Below are 21,223 nucleotides of genomic sequence, written 5' to 3'. Positions count from 1 at the left end.
GGCACGTAAAGGATTCCCATTACGAAAGAGCGGCTGCAGTCTATAGTAAGAATCATCTCAGAAAAACCTCGTCATTCAAGGTCCATACGAAGGAATTACTTTGGAGGATTGACTACGAAGCGAGTAAAAAATGGCCACATGATCTATGGATGATCTTTCATAATTCGAATCAATCTGCGACATTGTACAATTGTTCACAAGATGATGATAATGATGATGATGGTCCCGCCACATACCCCTACAAAGGTTTGAGCTGGACGATTTATCTATAGATAATTAATGTAGTCACATTTTAATCAGTTATACAAAAAAAAACCTAATTAATCCACCTAGCGGTCAGACCCAGCCTTTCTCATTCAAACTTTTATTAGTAAAAATAGATTTACATGAACGCTTCAATCCAATAAATGTATGTCACTCTTTAGGTTCTAAAACATTGATGTTGTAATCTATACATATAAAAATGCAGTCCGGTCTGTCTGTCTGTCTGTCTGATCCATAGAGGCTCGAAAACTACCGAATCGATCGACGTGAAAATTTGTATGAAGGAGTTTTTGGTCCCAAAAAAGTTAGTTTGAGACTCCTCCCTCTTCTGGAAAGGAGGGGTCCAATACAAATGAAACATACATTTCTGCACAACTCAAGAACAAACCAAGCAAATGAAACCGAATTTGGCATGTGGATGTTTTAAAGGGTAATAAATATGTCCATAATGGTTCAACGCCCCTCCCTCTCATGAAAGCACATGTTTCTGCACATCTCGTAAACTAATCAACTAAAAGGAACCATATTTGGCAGGTGAATGTTTTTGGTGGTAACAAATATGTTCCATAATCGACCTCAGGCAACATTTTGGATATTGTTTTTGGCACATTTTGCATGTGTAGGATAAGTACAACGATACACCGTGCCCCAGTGCTGAGTCGAGAAAATTTCCAGTTCAAAAAGATCCTCGACATCGCTAACCACAGAGCCACGGGGACCACAAGAAAAATACACAGGAGCTAAATTCGACCACAGATACCATTTTGAATTCTAATATGGCGACTTCCGGCTACGGAAAACTAGCGGCAAACGACCAAATACCACCCAATATGGGTATTTTCGGAATCGTAATGATGCACTGGAGCCACTGGGACTTCAGACACCATTATGAATTAAAGGATGGCAACTTGTGGTTTCTGGAAAACAGCCAAATATGGCCGATTTCCGTCTAACATGAGTATCTCCGGATGTAGAATGATACACAGCAGCTGAAATCGAAAATGATCAAATTGCACCCAATATGGGTGTTTTTTCAACCAGAATGACGCTCAGAGGCCAGAAATTGTCTTAAATACCATTTTGAAATCCAAGATGGCGACTTCCGGTTTGTAAAAAACAGCATAAAATAACCAAATACCATCCAATATGAGTATCTCTGGAACCAGAATGATGCAATGAGCTAACAATTGACCTCAGGCACCATTTTGAATCGCTAAATGGCAACTTATGGGAAACAGTCGAAAATGACCAAATAATACTCAACATGGATATTTCCGTAATCGAGATGATGCATATAAACCAAACATTGACCCTTGACACCATTTTGAATTTAAAGACGACCACTGTTAGTTTCTGGAAAACAACCAAAATAACTAAATACCTCCCAATATGAATATTTCTGGTGTTAGATTGATGCCAGAAAATTTGCTGAAAATGACCGAATACCACCCAATATGAATATATTCAGAATAAGGGCGATGTACAGAAGCCAAAAGTCGAGGATGTTGTCATTTCGATAAAACCAATAAAACCGATAAACCAAACGATTTGTCTTTTGACTTTGATCATATCCTATGGCCGATTCGTCGTGCATTTGCAGACTTTGAACACATCGCAAGGAATCAATGACTTTGGAACGTTCAAATAGTACAAAACCACATTTAAATTATGTTGAGGCCACATAAATATATCAATCAAAGCAGGTATAGTTTTAAATAGTCTTTGAATTTCTTTTCTTTCCATAACTTTTGAGCCACATATCAAATTGTTATGAAGTTTGCTATTTGTAAGTTTGAGAGATGACTCGTTCGTATGACACTAGTTATGTTCAAATAAGTCATGTGAAATAATAGACTTTCATTGTTTTATTAACAATTTAATACATAACGGTGGCTTAAGTTCAATTATAATCAAAGGAAATGGGAACATATAGGGCAGCCAAACTTTGAAACCACGTGTTCAATCATAATTCATCAGTTAACCCTTAACTAGCCCGCTCATCTGATAATAATATTGATCAAATCGGTTGTGCAGTTTTTGAGATAATGAAGTTTCGTGATTTTCACATTTAAGTACTTTACAGACGAAGTTACAGTCCGATTACAGTAAAATTCAATAGGGTGTTACGAGGCAGCTAGACTTATTAGTTGACACTCGTTTTGTGGAAATCGGGTCAGCCATCTCTGAGAAAAGTGAGTGAGTTCAAGTAGTCTTTGGAATATGTTCCTTTTCATAGCTGGATTTCACATTTTTAAACATAACAGGCAAATCAATAGTCCGATTGTAAAACAAATCAATAGGGTCTTATGGGACAACTAGACCTTCCATTTGACACTGATTTTATGAAAATCGGTTCAGCCATCTCTGAGAAACATGAGTGAGATTAAGTAGTTTTCAAAACACGTTTCTTGTCATAACTTTTGAACCACAAATTCAATCTTTATGAAATTCAAAAGTTAAGGGTTTTTAAGGTAGCCCGTTCATTTGAAATCAATTTCGTTCAAATCGGTTGTGTAGTTTTCGAGATAATGATGTATCATGATTTTTACATTTTGAAACATAACCTCTAAACTAAAAATCCGATTACAATGAAATTCAATAAGGTCTTATGGGACAAAGAGACCTTTCATTTGCAATTAATTTCATGAAAATCGGTTCAGCCATCTTTGAGAAAAGTGAGTGAGAATAAAAATCTGCACATACACACACACACACACACACACACACACACACACACATACAGACAAATGCTCAGCTCGTCAAGCTGAGTCGAGTGATATATGCCATTCGGCCCTTTGGAGCACTTTTATACTTTCGGTTTTGCAAGTGATTGCTATACCTTTCTGGGAGAAAGGCAAAAAGAACTGATTATACTTTCAGATATAAACTTCTTCAAAAACTGTATATTCGATTCATAGAGCACACAAAACTAGCACAGGGTTTTCATGACCTTCAGTCAGACTAACCATAACTACTTCATGATTTACTCTAAGCATTCAAATACCAATTTTAACTTTATTGCTAAAAGGAATCATTTATATCTGAAACCCGCGCGCGAGGCTCAAGCTTTTGTAGTCTCTTTCTATTTTTTTTTATAGCTACAACAACATAAATGGAAAAAAATCCATCATCATCGCCGTGACGAACACAGTAGTTTTGTTGTTATAAATTTTGAGAAGTTCAATTTAATATAAACATATAAATAAAATTTTGCAACGCAATCAGATCCGTTCGTATAAAACTTCGTCATTTACAAGCTTCAATAAAACAATCAATAAATGAATAGAAACCAAAACAAATTGTTCATATAAAATAAATCCGTTTGTTAAAACTTCGTCATTCAAAATCCGTTTGTTCAAAGTTCGTCAGGTAAACTCTACACCATTTTGAAAAACTTAGTGTCGTTCTATACAATAGAAACTTTCACGTGTGAAATACATTGTCTCTTAAACTCCGCAAGTGTTGGTGCACGTTTAACATGTCTTGGCATCGAATTGAAAAGATTTATTCCTTTATAAAACAATGAATTTTGTGAAGCTCTCGTTAGAAAAAAAGGTGTTCTTATTTCATCCGCGTTTCTAGTGTTATATCTATGAAAATATCTTCTTCTTTCAATTCGATCACTCAAATATTGAGGTAGCAAACCATTAATTATTTAAAAAATGAACACCATAGACAAATAAACAATTCGTTGCTTCACGGATAGCCATTGCAATGCGTTCAACATTAAAACAGAGGAAGTTAATCTATCACAATTTAAAATTAAACGCATGATTCTATTCTGCAAACGCTGTAACCTCAATAGTTATGTGTTATTGGCCAAGTACAAAAAAGTAGGGCAAAAATCTAAATGTTAAGAGATGATTGACTTGTATAGCTGTATTTTACTACTAATCGTTAATTCGTTTTTCAGACGGCATAGCATTCCATACTTTTTGGCAATTTTCTTGATGACATTGTCAATGTGAGCGTCGAAATTTAGGTTGTCATCAATAATCACGCCAAGATATTTAATCTCCCGAACGCGACCAATTGCCTTATCATCTATAACTGAACTAAAATACCTGTTACACAGTGGATTAGAAAATTATTCAAGTAGACCTGGCCCAAATTAGGAAACTTTTGTGGTCCAAATTAAAAAACGGTGGCCCATTAAGGGAATCTGAAGCGATGATTTATTTCTTTCAGTATTATTGATTATAATAATAATAATAACATTATTGCAAAAGAGATAGAAAACATATTACTTCATGTTTATACATAATGAAATACTTAATTCAGTTGAGATACACTAAATTCTGTTTACACGTGATTTTTTTACGTGATTTCATTTTACACGATTTTTTACTCGATTTTCTCGAAATTTCGCGATCTTTTTTTATGCGATTTTTTTCAAATTACGCGATTTGTGACATGGGAAACATTTGTGTATGAACCAAGATACAACACGCACACACACGCGCGATTCTTTTTTTTTTGCGCGGGCGCATCAGTCGCGTAAAAGAGAATCCAGTGTATCTATACTTTTTCTTGCAAAGTATGCAGCTACGCTACTAAGTAGTCCACTAAAGGCAGTTATACCCTAGTTGAAGAAATGACACATTAACCTCATCTTGTAATTCTTGTGTTGATTGGCTTGTAACTTACCTTGCATAGGCCAATTCGTCGATATAGGTTTGCTCAATTTTGGACACTTGAACTGATCCTATTATTTCTTTTGGTATTTTTTTTATTTCATTTCCGTTCCGTACAAATATAATCAAACATTAAACAATCGCATCGCATAACAAACATTTGGGAATCAATTTTAGGAGTGCCATACATAAATTCTCGATCCTAGTAAAACATCGTTAATTAAAATTATACATTTCTACACATGCAGTAATAGACCAATCGCATCAAATCTTTATAGCCCCATTTTTTACAGATACAGGTCGGACTCGATTATCCGGAACATATAAAAAAAAATTCATTCCGGATAATCGAGTTTTCCGGATAATCGAATCACACAAAAAATACTGAAATTTTGTGATTAACGAGCATTAAATAAATATTATTTTTCTCTATTTACTTGTTTGATGCAGTGGCGTAACCAGAAGTTATTTTTGAGGCAAAAAGAGGTAAAATCTTGAGAAGCAAAAAAATAAATTGGACATTGATTTTTTTCACTAAATTCGAACATGTCCCAAACATGACGGAAGTGACTTAAATGGTAACAAATATGCCAGAAGGAACGGTAAAGACAAAATTTCGTAATAAAAATTGAAAACAGACACCAAAAATATTAAATTCCGGATAATCGAGTCTAAAATTCCGGATAATCGAATTCCGGATAATCGAGTTTCCGGATAATCGGGTCTCCGGATAATACAGTCCGACCTTTACGGGTAATTTTGTTTACATGTTGGACTTTGTGCTTTTTTCTGATACGGTAACGGAAGACAAATTTGATTTTTTGACGCAGAATACTTCTTTCGGCAACATATACAGGGACCCAACTTCAATACAGGGATCCAATTTCAAAACCGAAAACATCGAGAGCGTCACGAAAATTGTCCAATTTCAAACGTTTTAAACTCAGTCAGTTTCCAACCGATTTCTGTCCTTTTTGCAGCAATCAATTGGAAAATCATTTGAGCACCCGTCCAAATGCAGAAAATTGTCATCTGATTGTTCAAGCTATTGTACTATTAAAAAATTGTCTTTCTCTAAAAAGGACGACAGATGGAGTACCTAGTTAGCCGGGAATGCACTGTTTGGGCTATATAAGAGACTGATTTTCCTCAAGCAAATCAGTCATTATCTCATTTCATTCGATTCTCTGCTAGTTTGTTGAGCAGTACAGTAGTTTATTTTCGCTCCGTTCGTTTTGTACGTTCGTTCGTAAGTTTGTGTGTTCGCGTTGGAAACCGACGCTACGGTGAACCCTAATATGGGTAAATCAAAAACCAGTTACAGTACGGGTAAACGGCCTCGGTCTGATAATACGCCTGATCCTGCGGCTAAAAAGCTTTTGGCCAACAACAGATTCGCTGTCCTGGAAAACGCCACGGATCCCGAAGTAGTGAAGAAGGAGAAAATCCCGCCTTTCTATGTGAAAGGCTTCCCAGAAGGGCTACGTGAAGCAATCGTGTTTTATATCGACAAAGGACCGCATGTGCACTGAGGGATACAAACTGAATCATTACAAGGCGGTACAAGTGATACTGCAGAAACACGAGGTGGAATATTTCTCCCATGACATCGAAGCAGAAAAACCCCTCAAGGTTGTTCTTCGCGGTCTTCCTGACATGGAAGTTGACACCCTGTTGGAAGAACTAAAGGCAAAAGGACTCAAACCAATCCAGATCCACATGATGACGCGGCACAACCAAACCCGGAAGTACCGTGATCAACTATATCTCGTAAACCTGGAGAAAAATTCAACGTGTCTGGCGGACCTGCAGTTCATCGAGCACTTTTTCGTAGCCTGGGAGCGCTACAAACCAGTGCATCGTGACGTCACTCAATGCTCTAACTGCCTGCTGTTTGGACACGGGACTAAAAATTGCCATATGGCGTACCGTTGCATCAAGTGTGGCCAAACGCACGCCCCCGATGCCTGCCAGCTGATGGAGACCGCCGATCCGGTGTGCGCCAACTGTGGGGCTGCTCACAAAGCAACCAGTCGAACGTGTCCGAAACGCGCAGAGTTCATCGAGATTCGTAAGCGGGCCTTCACCAACAATCAACCAGGTCGACGAAAGGTGCCGCCAAACAACACAGAGGAGTTCCCTACCATTGGCTCCCCGCACCCCATACCTTTGCTCGCCCCGCTACCGCTGTATCCAACCACCAAACCAGTCACAGCTGCCTCTACGTATGCTGAAGCAACGAGATCCGGTAGCCGTTCACCCCCACCAGGTCTCCAAGGGAACTCGTCCGCAATGACTTTCTCCCAAGCTGCAACTGGCACAACTGAAAACGAACCCATGCTCACCCTGGAGCAATATGTTTCACTGGTCGTGGAATGCATCAACACTTTTCGCAATTGCAAAAGTAGAGCTGAACAACTGCAGTCTGCGGTGATGATCGCTTCCAAATATGGACTGTGAAATCATCAAGATTGCTAACTGGAACGCTTGCTCCATCAGGAACAAGAATTACGAGCTAGTTGACTTCCTCTAGCACACAAAATAGACATTGAAATCATCACGGAGACGCATCTCAAACCTGAGGTAAACATCTTCCTTCCCGATTTCCAATTTGTGCGGCTGGATCGAGCATATTCTTCTGGAGGAGGTGTGGCTATTGCTCTTCGACGTGAAATAAGCAGTCATCTGCTACCGAGTTTTCAACTTAAGGTCATCGAGGCCGTGGGATTGGAAGTGATCACTGAAGTCGGTCCCATTACCATCATCGCAGCCTACTGTCTCAAGCAAGTCAACTTAAGGGACGGGTCGGCAACGAACCTAAGAAGCGACATCATCAAACTGACTCGGAGGAAGGGGCAGTTCATTATTGCGGGTGACCTCAACGCAAAACACCTAGCCTGGGGTAACAGTAGACGCAACCAAAACATCCTGATCCTCTTCAACGACCTACAAGTAGGACACTACAACATCCTAGGTCCGGCCGCTCCCACCCGGTTGAGCAGATCCGGAGTACACGCAACCATCGACCTGTTCATCTCCAATATGGGCAACATCACCGACCAGGTTGTTCACCAAGAACTCAGCTCGGACCACTTCCCAGTGGTAGTCGAAGTTAGATCCTCTGCTAACCAAATCCAAGTCTCTCGGCGTCACTACCATCGAGTCGATTGGGCGCGGTTCCAGCGATGTGTGGACAACTCAATAGACTACAGCGTCCAGCTTGAGTCCTCAGAAAACAACGACCAGTGTCTTCAGTCCATCGATCCCAGGCTCGGCATCTACATGTGCCGGCTTCCAGTCAGGTGAATAACTCACTGAAGCTAAACAACACAACCAAACGATAAATCCAATTCCGTAATACTATTAGACGACAGTACCAGCGTTCTGGCTTGCCTCACCTGAAGACCAACATCAATCGTCTTAACAAAATCATCAAAGCCAGGTTGGTGGATCTAAGAAACAAACATTTTTCTCAACATCTTCGCTCCCTCCCAGTGCGTGGAAAGCCGTTCTGGAGACTTACCAAAATTTTGAAAACCAAACCGAGACCTATTCCCCCTCTATCACCCCTAACACCAATCCCCGGTCATTTCCTTCTAACAGCATCTGAAAAGACCAATGCACTTCGTCAGCATTTTGTCAACTCTCACAATTTGGGTCATGCCATGGTTAGCCGGCACGAGCATGCCGTCCAGGAAGTAATAACTAGAGTCGCCGATCTTCCCTCAATCATTCCCGATGAATTATTATTCAGCCTCCTTTCATGGTTTCGGAACAATCAGGGGTAAACACAATCTGCAGTGTTTCTATGGAAACTCGGCACGCGGGTGAGAATGATTGGAAGCTACGTGTTGAATCAAAGAACACAGGCAGGTACATAAGTTTTCATGTCAGACCACATGAAATCAGAAACAAATTGCATTTATCAAAACAATCTATCTATCTAGTTTACAGAAACAATAACTTATAACTAATCCAACGTGAATTCATTCAAAAATATCATTTTATTCAATCATAGAATTTGTGTCATGATCGGAAGTGGATAAATCATGATCGGAACAAAATATAGGGGAACTGCTCCATTATTCATCTCAGCCCATATATTCATCTCATACAACATGAAAACACAATTGAAAACAGGAAAAACGCATATTTTCTAACTAAACCCATCTGCTAATCCATTGGAATGGATTAGCAGATAGGTTGAGTTTAAGTAGAGTCCTCAAAAACTCACGTAAAAGCTCTAAATTTGATATTATAGTCGAGCATCTGCACTCGAAAACTCATTTACTTCAATCACCTACCTCAGAAAACAAAATCCGCGCATTGTGCTATACGGCTACAACGGGACTCGTTAGGCGGCCAGCCAAAGTTTTTTCATCACTAGCGGACCACTTTTTATTTTAATAACTAAACAAAATCACTCACTACATTAAGAATACTTTAAACTTTGAAATGTTCACCTCAAATTTCCAAAAACGAGCTTGAATTAGCAAAAATATATGAGATGAATTTCTACAATTCCTAAATTTCAATTGTATGCATTTTGATCTTCACTGCGTTGAAGAAAATCAAAAGTTGCCAAATCAGTTTCTGTTAATACGAAAAAATCATACTGAAAATGTTAAATTATTCCGACATAAATCGACAGCCCTGCAGTGGTTACATAGGTTACCAGTTTTGCAAGTAAACAACTACAGCGGATATCTAGGTAACCTACTACGGCGGGCTGCGGTTACGTTCATTCATCATAATGTGTTCATTCATGATTAACAGTGCGATAAATATGGGGGCGTCGTGAGATGAATAATTGAACAGTGATTCAAGTTTTGAGATGGATATAGAAGCGTTGTGAAAAATGGTTTGTTTCACAAAATTCAGGATAAATCAAGCTAAGTTTACTAAATATACGATGCCGAACGATTACATAAGAGCACGTAAGCGTATTTTGTTCATTTGTTCAATGATTTAGTGAAAATTGGGTGTTTAATCCGTGCATTCTTCGTGAATATCGACTTAATGAGATGAATAATGGAGCAGTTCTGCTATATCATAATCGGAACAGCCATTTTATTTCAGATTCATTTGAATTCAAGTATTTTTCTGGTGTACAATTCAATTGTCTGAAACTATTCTTAACATTCTAAAATGGACACTTTCAAAAAAAAAAGTTTTTCAAACAAAACTTTTCCATGAATTGTACCTACGTGGAATCCATAATTATATCAAGCACAGGCCTTTGCCTGTTCGGTGAAGTCTCAGAAGTAATCTGTTCCGATTATGATTCAATGCTGTTGTCGATCATGATACAAAACAGGCCTTCATATTTTACTAATAATTCCAGCTTATAAATAAAAATTTTGCACAAAAAGTGTTTCTACATATATGTTTAGAAGCTTTCCAGGAAAAAAATTTACTACAATCCTTGAAGATTTTATTCCATTTTCACTTTTAATAAACAAGGCATGATAGCGATTGTATGAAACAATTGTGTCAAAAATAGAAATTTTTTTAAACTTTTTTACTAATAGTAATACTTAAACAACCTTAATGAAACCTTCATACACACTTTTTATTAAAGGCTACAGGGGGGTGTTGGTTTGTTTTATCTATCATTCGAATTTTAAAATCATATTTTAGCTATTCAGACACATTGATTACTTACTTTACTTTTACTTTACTTTTACTTTTCAGCATGTTTGTATACCTGGTACAACTCGTGATTCATGCGTCTGCGCCACACTCCACCTTCCAATTTACCACCAAGTATCGATCGCAGAACTTTACGCTCAAAAACTTCGAGCACTCGTCGATCAGCTTCCTTCAGCGTCCATGCTTCATGTCCGTAAAGGGCCACCGGGAGTATCAGCGTCCTATACAGCGCTAGTTTTGTGCGAGTTTGCAAACTACGGGACCTTAGCTGGTTACGCAGTCCGTAGAAAGCCCTGTTCGCAGCTGCAACTCGTCGTTTCACTTCACGGCTCATATCGTTGTCACATGTCACAAGCGTACCAAGATGAACGAATTCGTCAACCACTTCAAATCGTTCCCCATCTATCTTCACCTCAGCACCAACACCACGGGGACTCCCACGCTCTCTGCCAGATACCATGTACTTCGTTTTGGCAGAGTTAATGACAAGTCCCAATCTCGCTGCTTCTCTCTTAAAAGGTACGAAAGCCTCCTCCACGGCCTTACGGTTGATTCCGATGATATCGACGTCGTCCGCAAAACCAAGAAGCATGTGAGATTTCGTGATGATCGTACCGTTTCTTTCGACGTTTGCTCTTCGTACTGCACCCTCAAGAGCGATGTTAAACAGTAGGTTGGAGAGCGCATCCCCCTGCTTCAGTCCATCCAACGTTATGAACGCGGCTGAGGTCTCGCCAGCTATCCGCACGCACGATTTTGATCCCTCCAATATCATACGACTCAGCTTTTTTAGTTTCGTAGGGAAACCGTGTTAAAGCATGATCTTCCACAGCTCGTTTCTTTTCACTGAGCCGTATGCCGCCCTGAAGTCCACAAACAGATGGTGAGTCAATAAGTTGTACTCCCGGAACTTATCGAGAATCTGTCGCAAGGTGAAAATTTGATCCGTCGTGGAACGCTCTTGTCGAAAACCAGCCTGGTATTCGCCAACAAAGGATTCCGTTAGCGGTCTCAATCTGAAGAACAGGATACGGGAGAGCACTTTATATGCGGAGTTGAGCAACGTTATCCCTCGATAGTTGCCACAATCCAATCGATGGCCCTTCTTATAGATAGGGCATATGAGGCCTTCCAACCAGTCGTTCGGCATTTGTTCGTCCGCCCAGATTCTTAGTATTATCTGGTGGATCGCATAGTACAGGCGCTCGCTTCCCGCTTTTAGAAGTTCGGCCGGGATACCGTCCTTCCCAGCAGCCTTGCCGTTTTTCAGCTCATTAATCACCTTTTTTACCTCCTCCTGTGTCGGTGGCTCCACAGCTTGTTCGTCACTCACAATCGTCATCCTGTTCCTGCTCTGCTCATCCGGCTCCTCACCGTTCAATAGCGCCTGAAAATGCTCCTTCCACCTGGCTGCAACCGTCGGTTTATCAGTAAGCAGGTTGCCGTCCTTGTCATTACACATGACCGGCACAGGGAAATTCCTGTTTCTGACTCTGTTGACAGTTCTATAGAATCTCCGCACGTCGTTTTCAGCATAGCTGTCCTCTGCGCTGGCGAGCACCTGCTCCTCGTACTCGCGCTTCTTCCGACGGTGGGTTCTATTTTCGGCAGCTCTTGCCACCCTGTACCTCTCTCTTTTCTGACGCGTAGCCGCAGTGAGCATGCGGCTCCTGGCACGGTTCTTCTCATCTGTCGCTCTCTGGCACACATTACCGAACTAGCCGTTAGGCTGTCTTCCACGCGTCATACCTACCACCTTTCTCGCAGTCGTTTCGATGGCGCCGTGAATACTGCTCCACAGCCCATTTACGTCTTCCACTCCTTCCTCCTGCTGTTCTGCGATCCGTTGATCCAGCTCTCTGGCGTATTCTGCTGCCACGCCATCAGCTTTCAACAGCTGAATGTTGAAACGCGTCGTCCTCTCTGTGCGAGATTTCAGCACGTTCGACAACCGTGCGCGGATCATACAAATGACGAGATAATGGTCAGAGTCAATGTTTGGTCCCCGAAAAGACCTAACATCAGTAACATCCGAAAAGTGCCGACCGTCAATCAGTACGTGATCGATCTGGGAGCAGGCTTCTCCATTTGGATGCCTCCAGGTGTGTTTCCGAATATTCAAACGTGGAAAATAGGAGCTACATATGGCCATTCCTCTGGCCGCGGCAAAGTTTATCAGCCTCAGGCCGTTTTCATTGGTTGACGAGTGGAGGCTATGTCTTCCAATGACTGGACGGAAGAATTCCTCCCTTCCAACCTGTGCGTTTGCGTCTCCGATGACGACTTTTACGTCGTGTTTTGGGCACTCGTCATAGATTCGCTCAAGCTTGTCATAGAACTCATCTTTGACTTCATCGGATTTTTCGTTTGTCGGTGCGTAGGTGTTGATTAAACTGTAGTTGAAGAATTTGCCCTTAATCCTCAACACGCATATAAGGTCATCTACGGGCCTCCACCGGATGACTCTTGTTTTCTGAACTCCCAGCACTACGAAACCGACGCCCCGTTCCGCTGCTTTGCCGCCACTGTAGTAGATGTGGTACTTGAAAGAAGTGCGTGTAATAGGGTCTACTGCACGGAATTCCCTTTCTCCGGAATTTGGCCACCGAACCTCCTGAATCGCTGCGATTTCGACTCCCTGCCGCAAGCAAGCCAGCCCGCGCCGGTTCATTGAGAGATCGGACGTTCCAAGTACCCAATTTCCAATCGTTTACCTTAATCTTTTTCCGTGTTCGTAGCCTAGGTCTTTGCCGATTGATCCGTTCCGTATTTCTAAATTCGTTGCTCGTGGTTGATGAAAGGTTTCGGTATGCTACCTTACCAGGGTCCCGATACCTACATCCTGCTGATGGGGCTGCCATCTTAGGTGTAGCTGGCGGGATACAGCATTCCATAATTCAGCCGCCCGCTCCGGGTCAGACGCTGTTGTACGCCGCCCCTATGGGGATACAGCCGCGTACGACCCCCTTCCCAGTCAGCATACGACCATAGTTTCCACCGGGGTTGGTTACCCGATCTCCACTAAGGTTACTCGTATTCCGGTCGGCCCCACGTGGAGGTTGAGATAGGAGTTGCTGGATAGCGGTGAATGGCCACATTAGGGTCTCAAGTTACACGTGTCCAGCCATTTGCCAACACATTGATTATTATATTTTTAATAGTTGCATAAAAGCTATCGGCATTTAAAATTTGCTCCTCCCAACATTGCATACTTTCACTACTTTCCACAGAATGTAGACGTAATCCTTTAAAGAAAATTACGTCTTAAATTTCCATTCGCCTCCGTGAAATACGAAATTTCGGTACCATTTCACTTTTTCATACTAAGGAAAACTTATTTCACCGCTCAAGATTCGGTCATTAATTTTGCTATAAGAAATGACCCGTACTTTTTCAGGTGCCGATTTCTCGGTCCTTTACCCATTCCGGGCTCTGTCCGGTTGGTGATCGATCCTTGCTGCTCAAATTTATTGCAGTCAAAAGCATTATGCTCGAACGAGAGAAAAAGCCTTTCAGTAAGTTTACTAACGCAGTTTTTTTTCTATCGATTTTTGCTCCCAGGTCGCTCCGGTAACAACACTATCTACAACGAATACACTTCGGTTGCCGTGCCAAAATGAAAGGTGAGGCACAGCCACTTGGGGCAGAATATCAGCGACGAAATAGAGACGAAATATCTCGGAAAATAGAACAACGACTTCTGCTGTGTTATTCGATGCACGGTGCTAACGATCAAAGCCCAAGGGATACGGTGTTAAAATATTCACAGCTAGAAAGACATTCCGCAACGATTTGATCCAATTAGCTATCCGAAAATGTGATATAAATTCATTCCTGGCAGGTGTGCGAGAGAAACGTGAAAACGGTCATTTGCATAGTGAACGCGGCTTGAAATAAATATATACAAAGCTCAAATTGCCCGAAGAACAACAGTATTGCAACAATAAACAAAAACCAACTGAACACAAAAACCGCAGACGAAACCGGGGCGTGATAATATCGTTATGATCAATAATCTGTACCCATTGGAGGAGCATCCGCATTTTTGTTCGTTTTATTGGGGTGCTTTTAACGAGAGCAGTTCGAGTAACGCCGCATTGCCAGCGGAACCGACGGCCGTCAGCACCAACTACGATGGGACACTTCGAAGTGGGGTAGGTTTTTATTCTGGTCTATTACCGCACCCACAGCTGATGTACTCTGTTACTGTATTATCTCTGGTTTTCCCAGCTCTATGAGGACCCTCGAATAGAGTATCTGCGGAAGATCTCTTACGGAATTGCGTTGCCAATTATCTGTGCCCTCGGCATCGTAGGCAACGTACTCAATCTGGTGGTTCTAACCCGGCGGAATATGCGTGGCACTGCCTACATCTACATGAGAGGTGAGTTTGTTTACCGAAAAAAAAGTATAAAAAATAAAACTAAGATTCGGGTTTTTCACACTCAATTGACGACCTAATTCGAGAAAAGCAGCAAAAAAAAGCGCTCCGCATGGTTCGTCCTGGTTTATATTTGTTTTCCCAGCTGCCAGCTGCTAACCCCGAATCGATACGACCACTTGCAGGGCGGTCACATTTGCTTTTCCAACTGAGTAAACTATTCCGTATTTTTTTCGTCGGTTCAGGCGTTTGTTAAAGTGTGTGTGTGTGTGTGTGTATATAATTCTACTCGAACAAATTCCTTAGCTGCTTCAAAAAGCGGAAATGGATGCTGTTGTTGGAGCGTTGCCAACTCAAAGGGGTTATTTTGCAGAGTGACAACACACAAGCAACCGAGAAAAAAAAATGAAAGCATGAAGGGCTGCACCAGTTCTATTCAATCGTAAATAATAACACAGGCGGCAGAGTGGTTTTGTTCCGATATTATTATTTACCGAAAGCGGGTTTTGGTTATGTCGGTTTCAGGGTTTCCAGGGAGGGTAAACTGATACACTTACTTTCTGATTCCGGCTAGGACAAAATGACAACAATTTAGGAAACAGTTTCCAATTAGTATCTAATTGCTGACAGGAAGCGGACCGTTTTATTGACCCGTGCAATCGATGAATCCATTAATGTTTGCTCTTGCGGCTTTTGGAATATGTTGTCAGTTGGTTTGATTCGCTTCAGTTCTATTGTTCGGACAAACAAATTATTCCCGAATTCGAGTTTGGGATGTCCTACAAACCACAACAAATGTCGAAAAATAAGTGGGATGAAAGAAAGCAATAACGACGGCCAAACTATCAAGCTTGATTTACAATAGATTGAAGGAAAAATAATCGCTAAGCGAGTTCCGCTGTCCACAAATTTATATAATTATTGATGGATATGATAGGCTTGGGAGCGAACAATAAATAATTCATCCTGATTTATGTTCCGGTTAGTCAGAATGGATTTCAAAGCGATTAGAGACGCCTTCGTAGGGCGAGTAAACATTCATATCAGAAATGTTCCCTGTGGAATACCACTACCGCTTTTGCTATACATCAAAATTCAATTCCCATTGATAAGACAGATGTTCTTTTCCCATCCGTCGTGGGTTTTTAACTGAATTTATATTGCTCTAAATTATGGAATGATGTAAAATTTTTAATATTTATTATGTTTAACATCACTTCCCTTCAATGTTAATGGGCATCGTCGTATTTGCTGTTATTTTTCATAGATTTCGTGTGCCTTTTTGCTACGCTCCATCGGCTGTACTGGATGCCAACACGATTTGAGATATTAATTGTTCTTACATTATTATTTTATACAAAATAAAAAGTCATAACAGCACAACACGAAACTAGGAGAATGGTGTAACGGCACTTTTATTTAAAGTGGGGTATTTTACAACGTGGGTATAAATCAAACGTCGCAGAACGAAGAAATACCATTTCAGTGAGACTGAGGTATGCGGTCCGAACAGCCAGAATTGCACATCGCAACGCGCGGTCTGCTCATCACGGTTGCCTTATCGAAATGAGCAATTCATTTTCGCACATTCTCTACATATAGTAAAGCAGCAAGCAGCCGCAAGAGAGTGGAGAAGAAGAGAGCTTGTGATTGATAAAATGTGAACGATTTTCAGTTCAATTTGCAACAAGTTTTGTATTGAAAAGATATTTTAATTGTTGCACCACAATCTTGGGAAAGCTTTCATCTGTCAATTAAGAATGTATCAAATCCATTTATCTTACGGTGTATTTTTTTGTTTTTGCCAAAGTCGTCGTACCGTTATGGCTTTAAACATTTTTCAAAATCAGCTGATTCAATTTTGAGTGGATGTCAGTTTCTTTTTGTTTTAATTCAAGTATAAAGAAACTGGTTTTCTTGCATTATTTCCATATAGTATTTTTTTTATACAACTATGCTTATCTCTGAATTCAGTATATTAAAAACAGTGTTTTTATATTTAAGATTGTCATGATTGTGATTGTGTTTTCCTCTTTTTTGACTACCTGTTTTCAAATATCTCAAATACCAATATAGTTCACTTACGTGAAATTATGAAGACAAATGGAAAATGACAGAAGCGTTAGTCACCATTTCGACCGCTAGGTGCGCCACTTCTGATTTTATTCTACACGACATGCGAAAAAGAGTAACTTTTGACCCTAATGGGCACACTGAAAAAAATGCACATGTTTTTGTAAAGTGGACTCGGCCGAATATTTTATAATAACAAAGTTCGCCTATGTATGAGGCAATCCATGTGTGGTGTTCCACGGTTTGTACGTTTGTCGATCTCCGACAATATTTTGAGTTGTTAAATGGGGACTTCCGGTGACTGGAAAACTGCCGAAAATGACCAAATACCACCTAATATGGGTGTTTTTTTAACCAGAATGACGCTCAGAGGCCAGAAATTGTCTTCAAATGTCAGTTTGAAATTCAAGATGGCGACTTCCGGTTTCTGAAAAACAGCGGCGAATGACCAAATATGGGTATTTCCGCGATTGTTATGATGCACTGAAGCCACAAATCGACCTCAGACAACATTTTGAATTGTAAGATGGCGACTTCTAGTGATTAGAAAAGAGACGAAAATGACCAAATACCACCTAATATGGATGTTACTTTAACTAGAATGACGCTCAGAGGCCAGAAATTGTCTCTGAATACCATTTTGAAATCCAAGATGGCGACTTCCGGTTTCTGAGAAACAGCGAGATATGACCAAATGCCACCCAATATGGCTATTTCCGAATTCGTGATGATGCACTGAAACCACAAATCGACCTCAGACAACATTTTAAGTTGTACAATGGCGACTTTTGGTGACTGGAAAACTGCCGAAAATGACCCAAAAAACAACCAAATACGGGGGTTTCTTTAACCAGAATGATGCTCAGAGCCCAGAAATTGTCTCCAAATGCCGTTTTGAAATTCAATATGGCGACTTCCGGCTCCTAAACAACAGTGGCAAAAGACCAAATAACACTCATTTTGGGTAGTTCCGGGATTGTAATGATGCACTGAAGCTACAAATCGACCTCAGACAACATTATGAATTGTAAAATGACGACTTCCGGTGAATGGGAAACTGCCGAAAATGACCAAATACCACCCAACATGGGTATTTCTTCAACCGGCCGATTTCCATCCAATATGAGATGCTTCGATACCAGAATGATACACAGGAGCTAGAATCGACCACAGACACCATTTTGAATTCTAAGATGGTGACTTCCGGTTTCTGTAAAACAGCCGAAAATGACTAAATAACACCTATTATTGGTGTTTCTTAAACCAGAATGACGCTCAGGGGCCAGAAATTGTCTCCAAATGCCATTTTAAAATCCAGGGTGGTGACTTCCGGTTTCTGGAAAATAGCCTAAAGGGACCAATATGAGAGTTTCTTTAACCAGAATGATGCATGGAGCTAAAAATTGACCTTAGACACCATTTTGAATTGTAAGATGGCAACTTCTGGGAAACAGCCGAATACTACTGCATAAGAATATTTCCGTAATCGAAATAATGTATAGAAGCCAAGCATTGACCCTGGACACGGTCTTGAATTCGAAGATGACCACTTTCAGTTCCTGGAATACAACGAAAATAACTGAATACCACCCAATATGAGTGTTTTCGGAATAGAGGTGATGTACTAATGTCGAGGATGTTGTCATCCCGATAAAACCACTAATTTCAAACGATATAAACAAATCGCAAGAAATCAAGGAATTTGGAATGTTGAAAATTATTAAATTTAACACAAAAATAGGCGGGACGAAGTTTGCCAGGTCTGCTAGTAAATACATAAATATGCTGGTTAAAGCAAAGATGCAAGTGATGAATACGAAGATTAGAACTCGAGAGCAAAAAATTCGGAGGGATAAAAAAAACAAAAAATACTTTCAAAACGAAGAAAACTAAACATTAAATAAGAGTTTTTGCATAACAGTTGTTATCACTAATTATGTATGTTTTGTTGAATATCTTTTATATATAATATGATAAAGCTTTTAAACCAATTACAACATTATATGTATCCAACTTAAACTGTTAAATTAATAGAACATTAAAGTGTTCTCTAAGCTAAAAGTTGCACAACATATACGACTATTGACAACCATTGTGCGGTTTCTCCTTTTATCTTTTCCACGAGGCAATTGAAACAATCATTTAATTGTACACTTCGTGGCCTGATTATTGAGCTTGGGCTTGACGGCCGCACATTTCGTAGTTGCTCCTCGTGATGGATCTGAGCTAGTGAAGTTACACAGGGAACCACGTCTATAGCAACTTGGGATTAGTTTACCATTTACACGTCGTGGCCTGATTATTTGAATTTTTCTTCTTCGTGCCTCGATAAGCTACATCTATTATATTATCAATGTTTAACTCCCGGAATGGCGTTAGTTTTACATACAAACAATATACGCACGAAATCTACAACATATTTTTTTCTGTGAAAGTATGAAATTGAGTCAACTAAATCTAAAATTGAGTAAATTCAGTTTCGTGTGTGAGATTGTCACACGCTCACAGAAATTCAACAAAAATGCACAGTGGTACAGTAAGGCAATGTAGGCGGACATGAGTTTTTCGATGCGATTTTGTGGTTTTAGAGTAAATTTTTTTTCTAAGAACTTGTTTTTTATATTTAGTCTATTTTTTATGTGCAAATGCAAATTCGGGTGGTCCTGAAATCGACTAAATAAAAAAACTAACCTTTTTTATTTGCAGAAATAAATGTATACATTCATCGGCACAGTTGTAGATCAACTAATTTTAAGTAACTTTCGGCATTTCTTCACAATATTCATACAATGTTTGTTCTTTCAAATGATACCAAAAAATATAATTTATGTTTGCCCTAAACGGAGACATCAATATTTTAAAAGGGCCTATTTTTGAAATAGAAATAGTGAAAACTTTTCATCTGTACAATATATCGACAATGTTTTTTTGTCAAAATTGGCGTATTATTGATTAAAGTTACCGAAGAAAACTTTGTTTTTAAATTTAAATTGAAAAAATAGAGCGAAAAGACTGTTTTTGGAAACCAAATTTAATGTCTACGAAAAAGTTTTTTTACAAAATTACTTAGAATTAGTTGATCTACAAGTTTGCCAAAGAATGTTTACAATTATTTATGCAAATAAAAACAAGTTAGTTTGTTTTTATTTCGTTGATTTTAGGACCACCCTAATTTTCATTTGCACATAAATAGAGGACTATGTATAAGAAACAACTTTTTACAGAAACTAGTCTATTTTTTATGTGCAAATGCAAATTCGGGTGGTCCTGAAATCGACTAAATAAAAAAACTAACCTTTTTTATTTGCAGAAATAAATGTATACATTCATCGGCACAGTTGTAGATCAACTAATTTTAAGTAACTTTCGGCATTTCTTCACAATATTCATACAATGTTTGTTCTTTCAAATGATACCAAAAAATATAATTTATGTTTGCCCTAAACGGAGACATCAATATTTTAAAAGGGCCTATTTTTAAAATAGAAATAGTGAAAACTTTTCATCTGTACAATATATCGACAATGTTTTTTTGTCAAAATTGGCGTATTATTGATTAAAGTTACCGAAGAGAACTTTGTTTTTAAATTTAAATTGAAAAAATAGAGCGAAAAGACTGTTTTTGGAAACCAAATTTAATGTCTACGAAAAAGTTTTTTTACAAAATTACTTAGAATTAGTTGATCTACAAGTTTGCCAAAGAATGTTTACAATTATTTATGCAAATAAAAACAAGTTAGTTTGTTTTTATTTCGTTGATTTTAGGACCACCCTAATTTTCATTTGCACATAAATAGAGGACTATGTATAAGAAACAACTTTTTACAGAAACTATGGCTTTAAACAGCAAACCAAACTCGCAACGAAAAGCTCATGTCCGCCTAAATTGCCTTACTGTTCCACTGTGCAATGAGTTTAGTTACCTTTTTCACCACAAGAGGGGGTGTTCCCTGTCTGTCTTCACGGAAATATATGGGAAATTCGAGAGTGAACTATATTGTTATTTTAAGATATTTACTGTTTTTATATATTACTATTTTCATGTTTGCTGCTTTTATTGTTTTGTTGAATTCTTTCCTGCTTTTATGTTAATCAGTTGTTATGTTTTTTGGTTCTTTCATAATTTATTTCCAGCTCTAGTTTTTTTTTTTCATTTTGTTTGTTTCTTGTCGTTTGTTTTTCAGTGTTTCAGTACTTTGATATGTCAGTATTTCAAAAG

General features: G+C 39.3%; 1 protein-coding gene across 1 annotated transcript in view; it reads left to right on the top strand.

The window, feature by feature from the left end:
* The window catches only part of LOC129722575 (probable G-protein coupled receptor B0563.6), a 168,093-nt gene that overhangs the window by 87,370 nt on the left and 59,500 nt on the right, over positions 1–21,223 (top strand). Inside the window, exons 2-3 of the mRNA XM_055676155.1 lie at positions 14,112–14,704; positions 14,781–14,934. Of these exons, the coding sequence (XP_055532130.1) occupies positions 14,555–14,704; positions 14,781–14,934 (304 nt within the window). The 5' untranslated portion in view covers positions 14,112–14,554. The remainder of the gene's footprint in view (positions 1–14,111; positions 14,705–14,780; positions 14,935–21,223) is intronic.

The sequence above is a fragment of the Wyeomyia smithii genome, chromosome 1, assembly GCF_029784165.1.
Source record: "Wyeomyia smithii strain HCP4-BCI-WySm-NY-G18 chromosome 1, ASM2978416v1, whole genome shotgun sequence".
In the NCBI taxonomy this organism is placed as follows: Eukaryota; Metazoa; Arthropoda; class Insecta; order Diptera; family Culicidae; genus Wyeomyia; species Wyeomyia smithii.
This window is presented reverse-complemented; position numbering and strand designations above follow the sequence as displayed.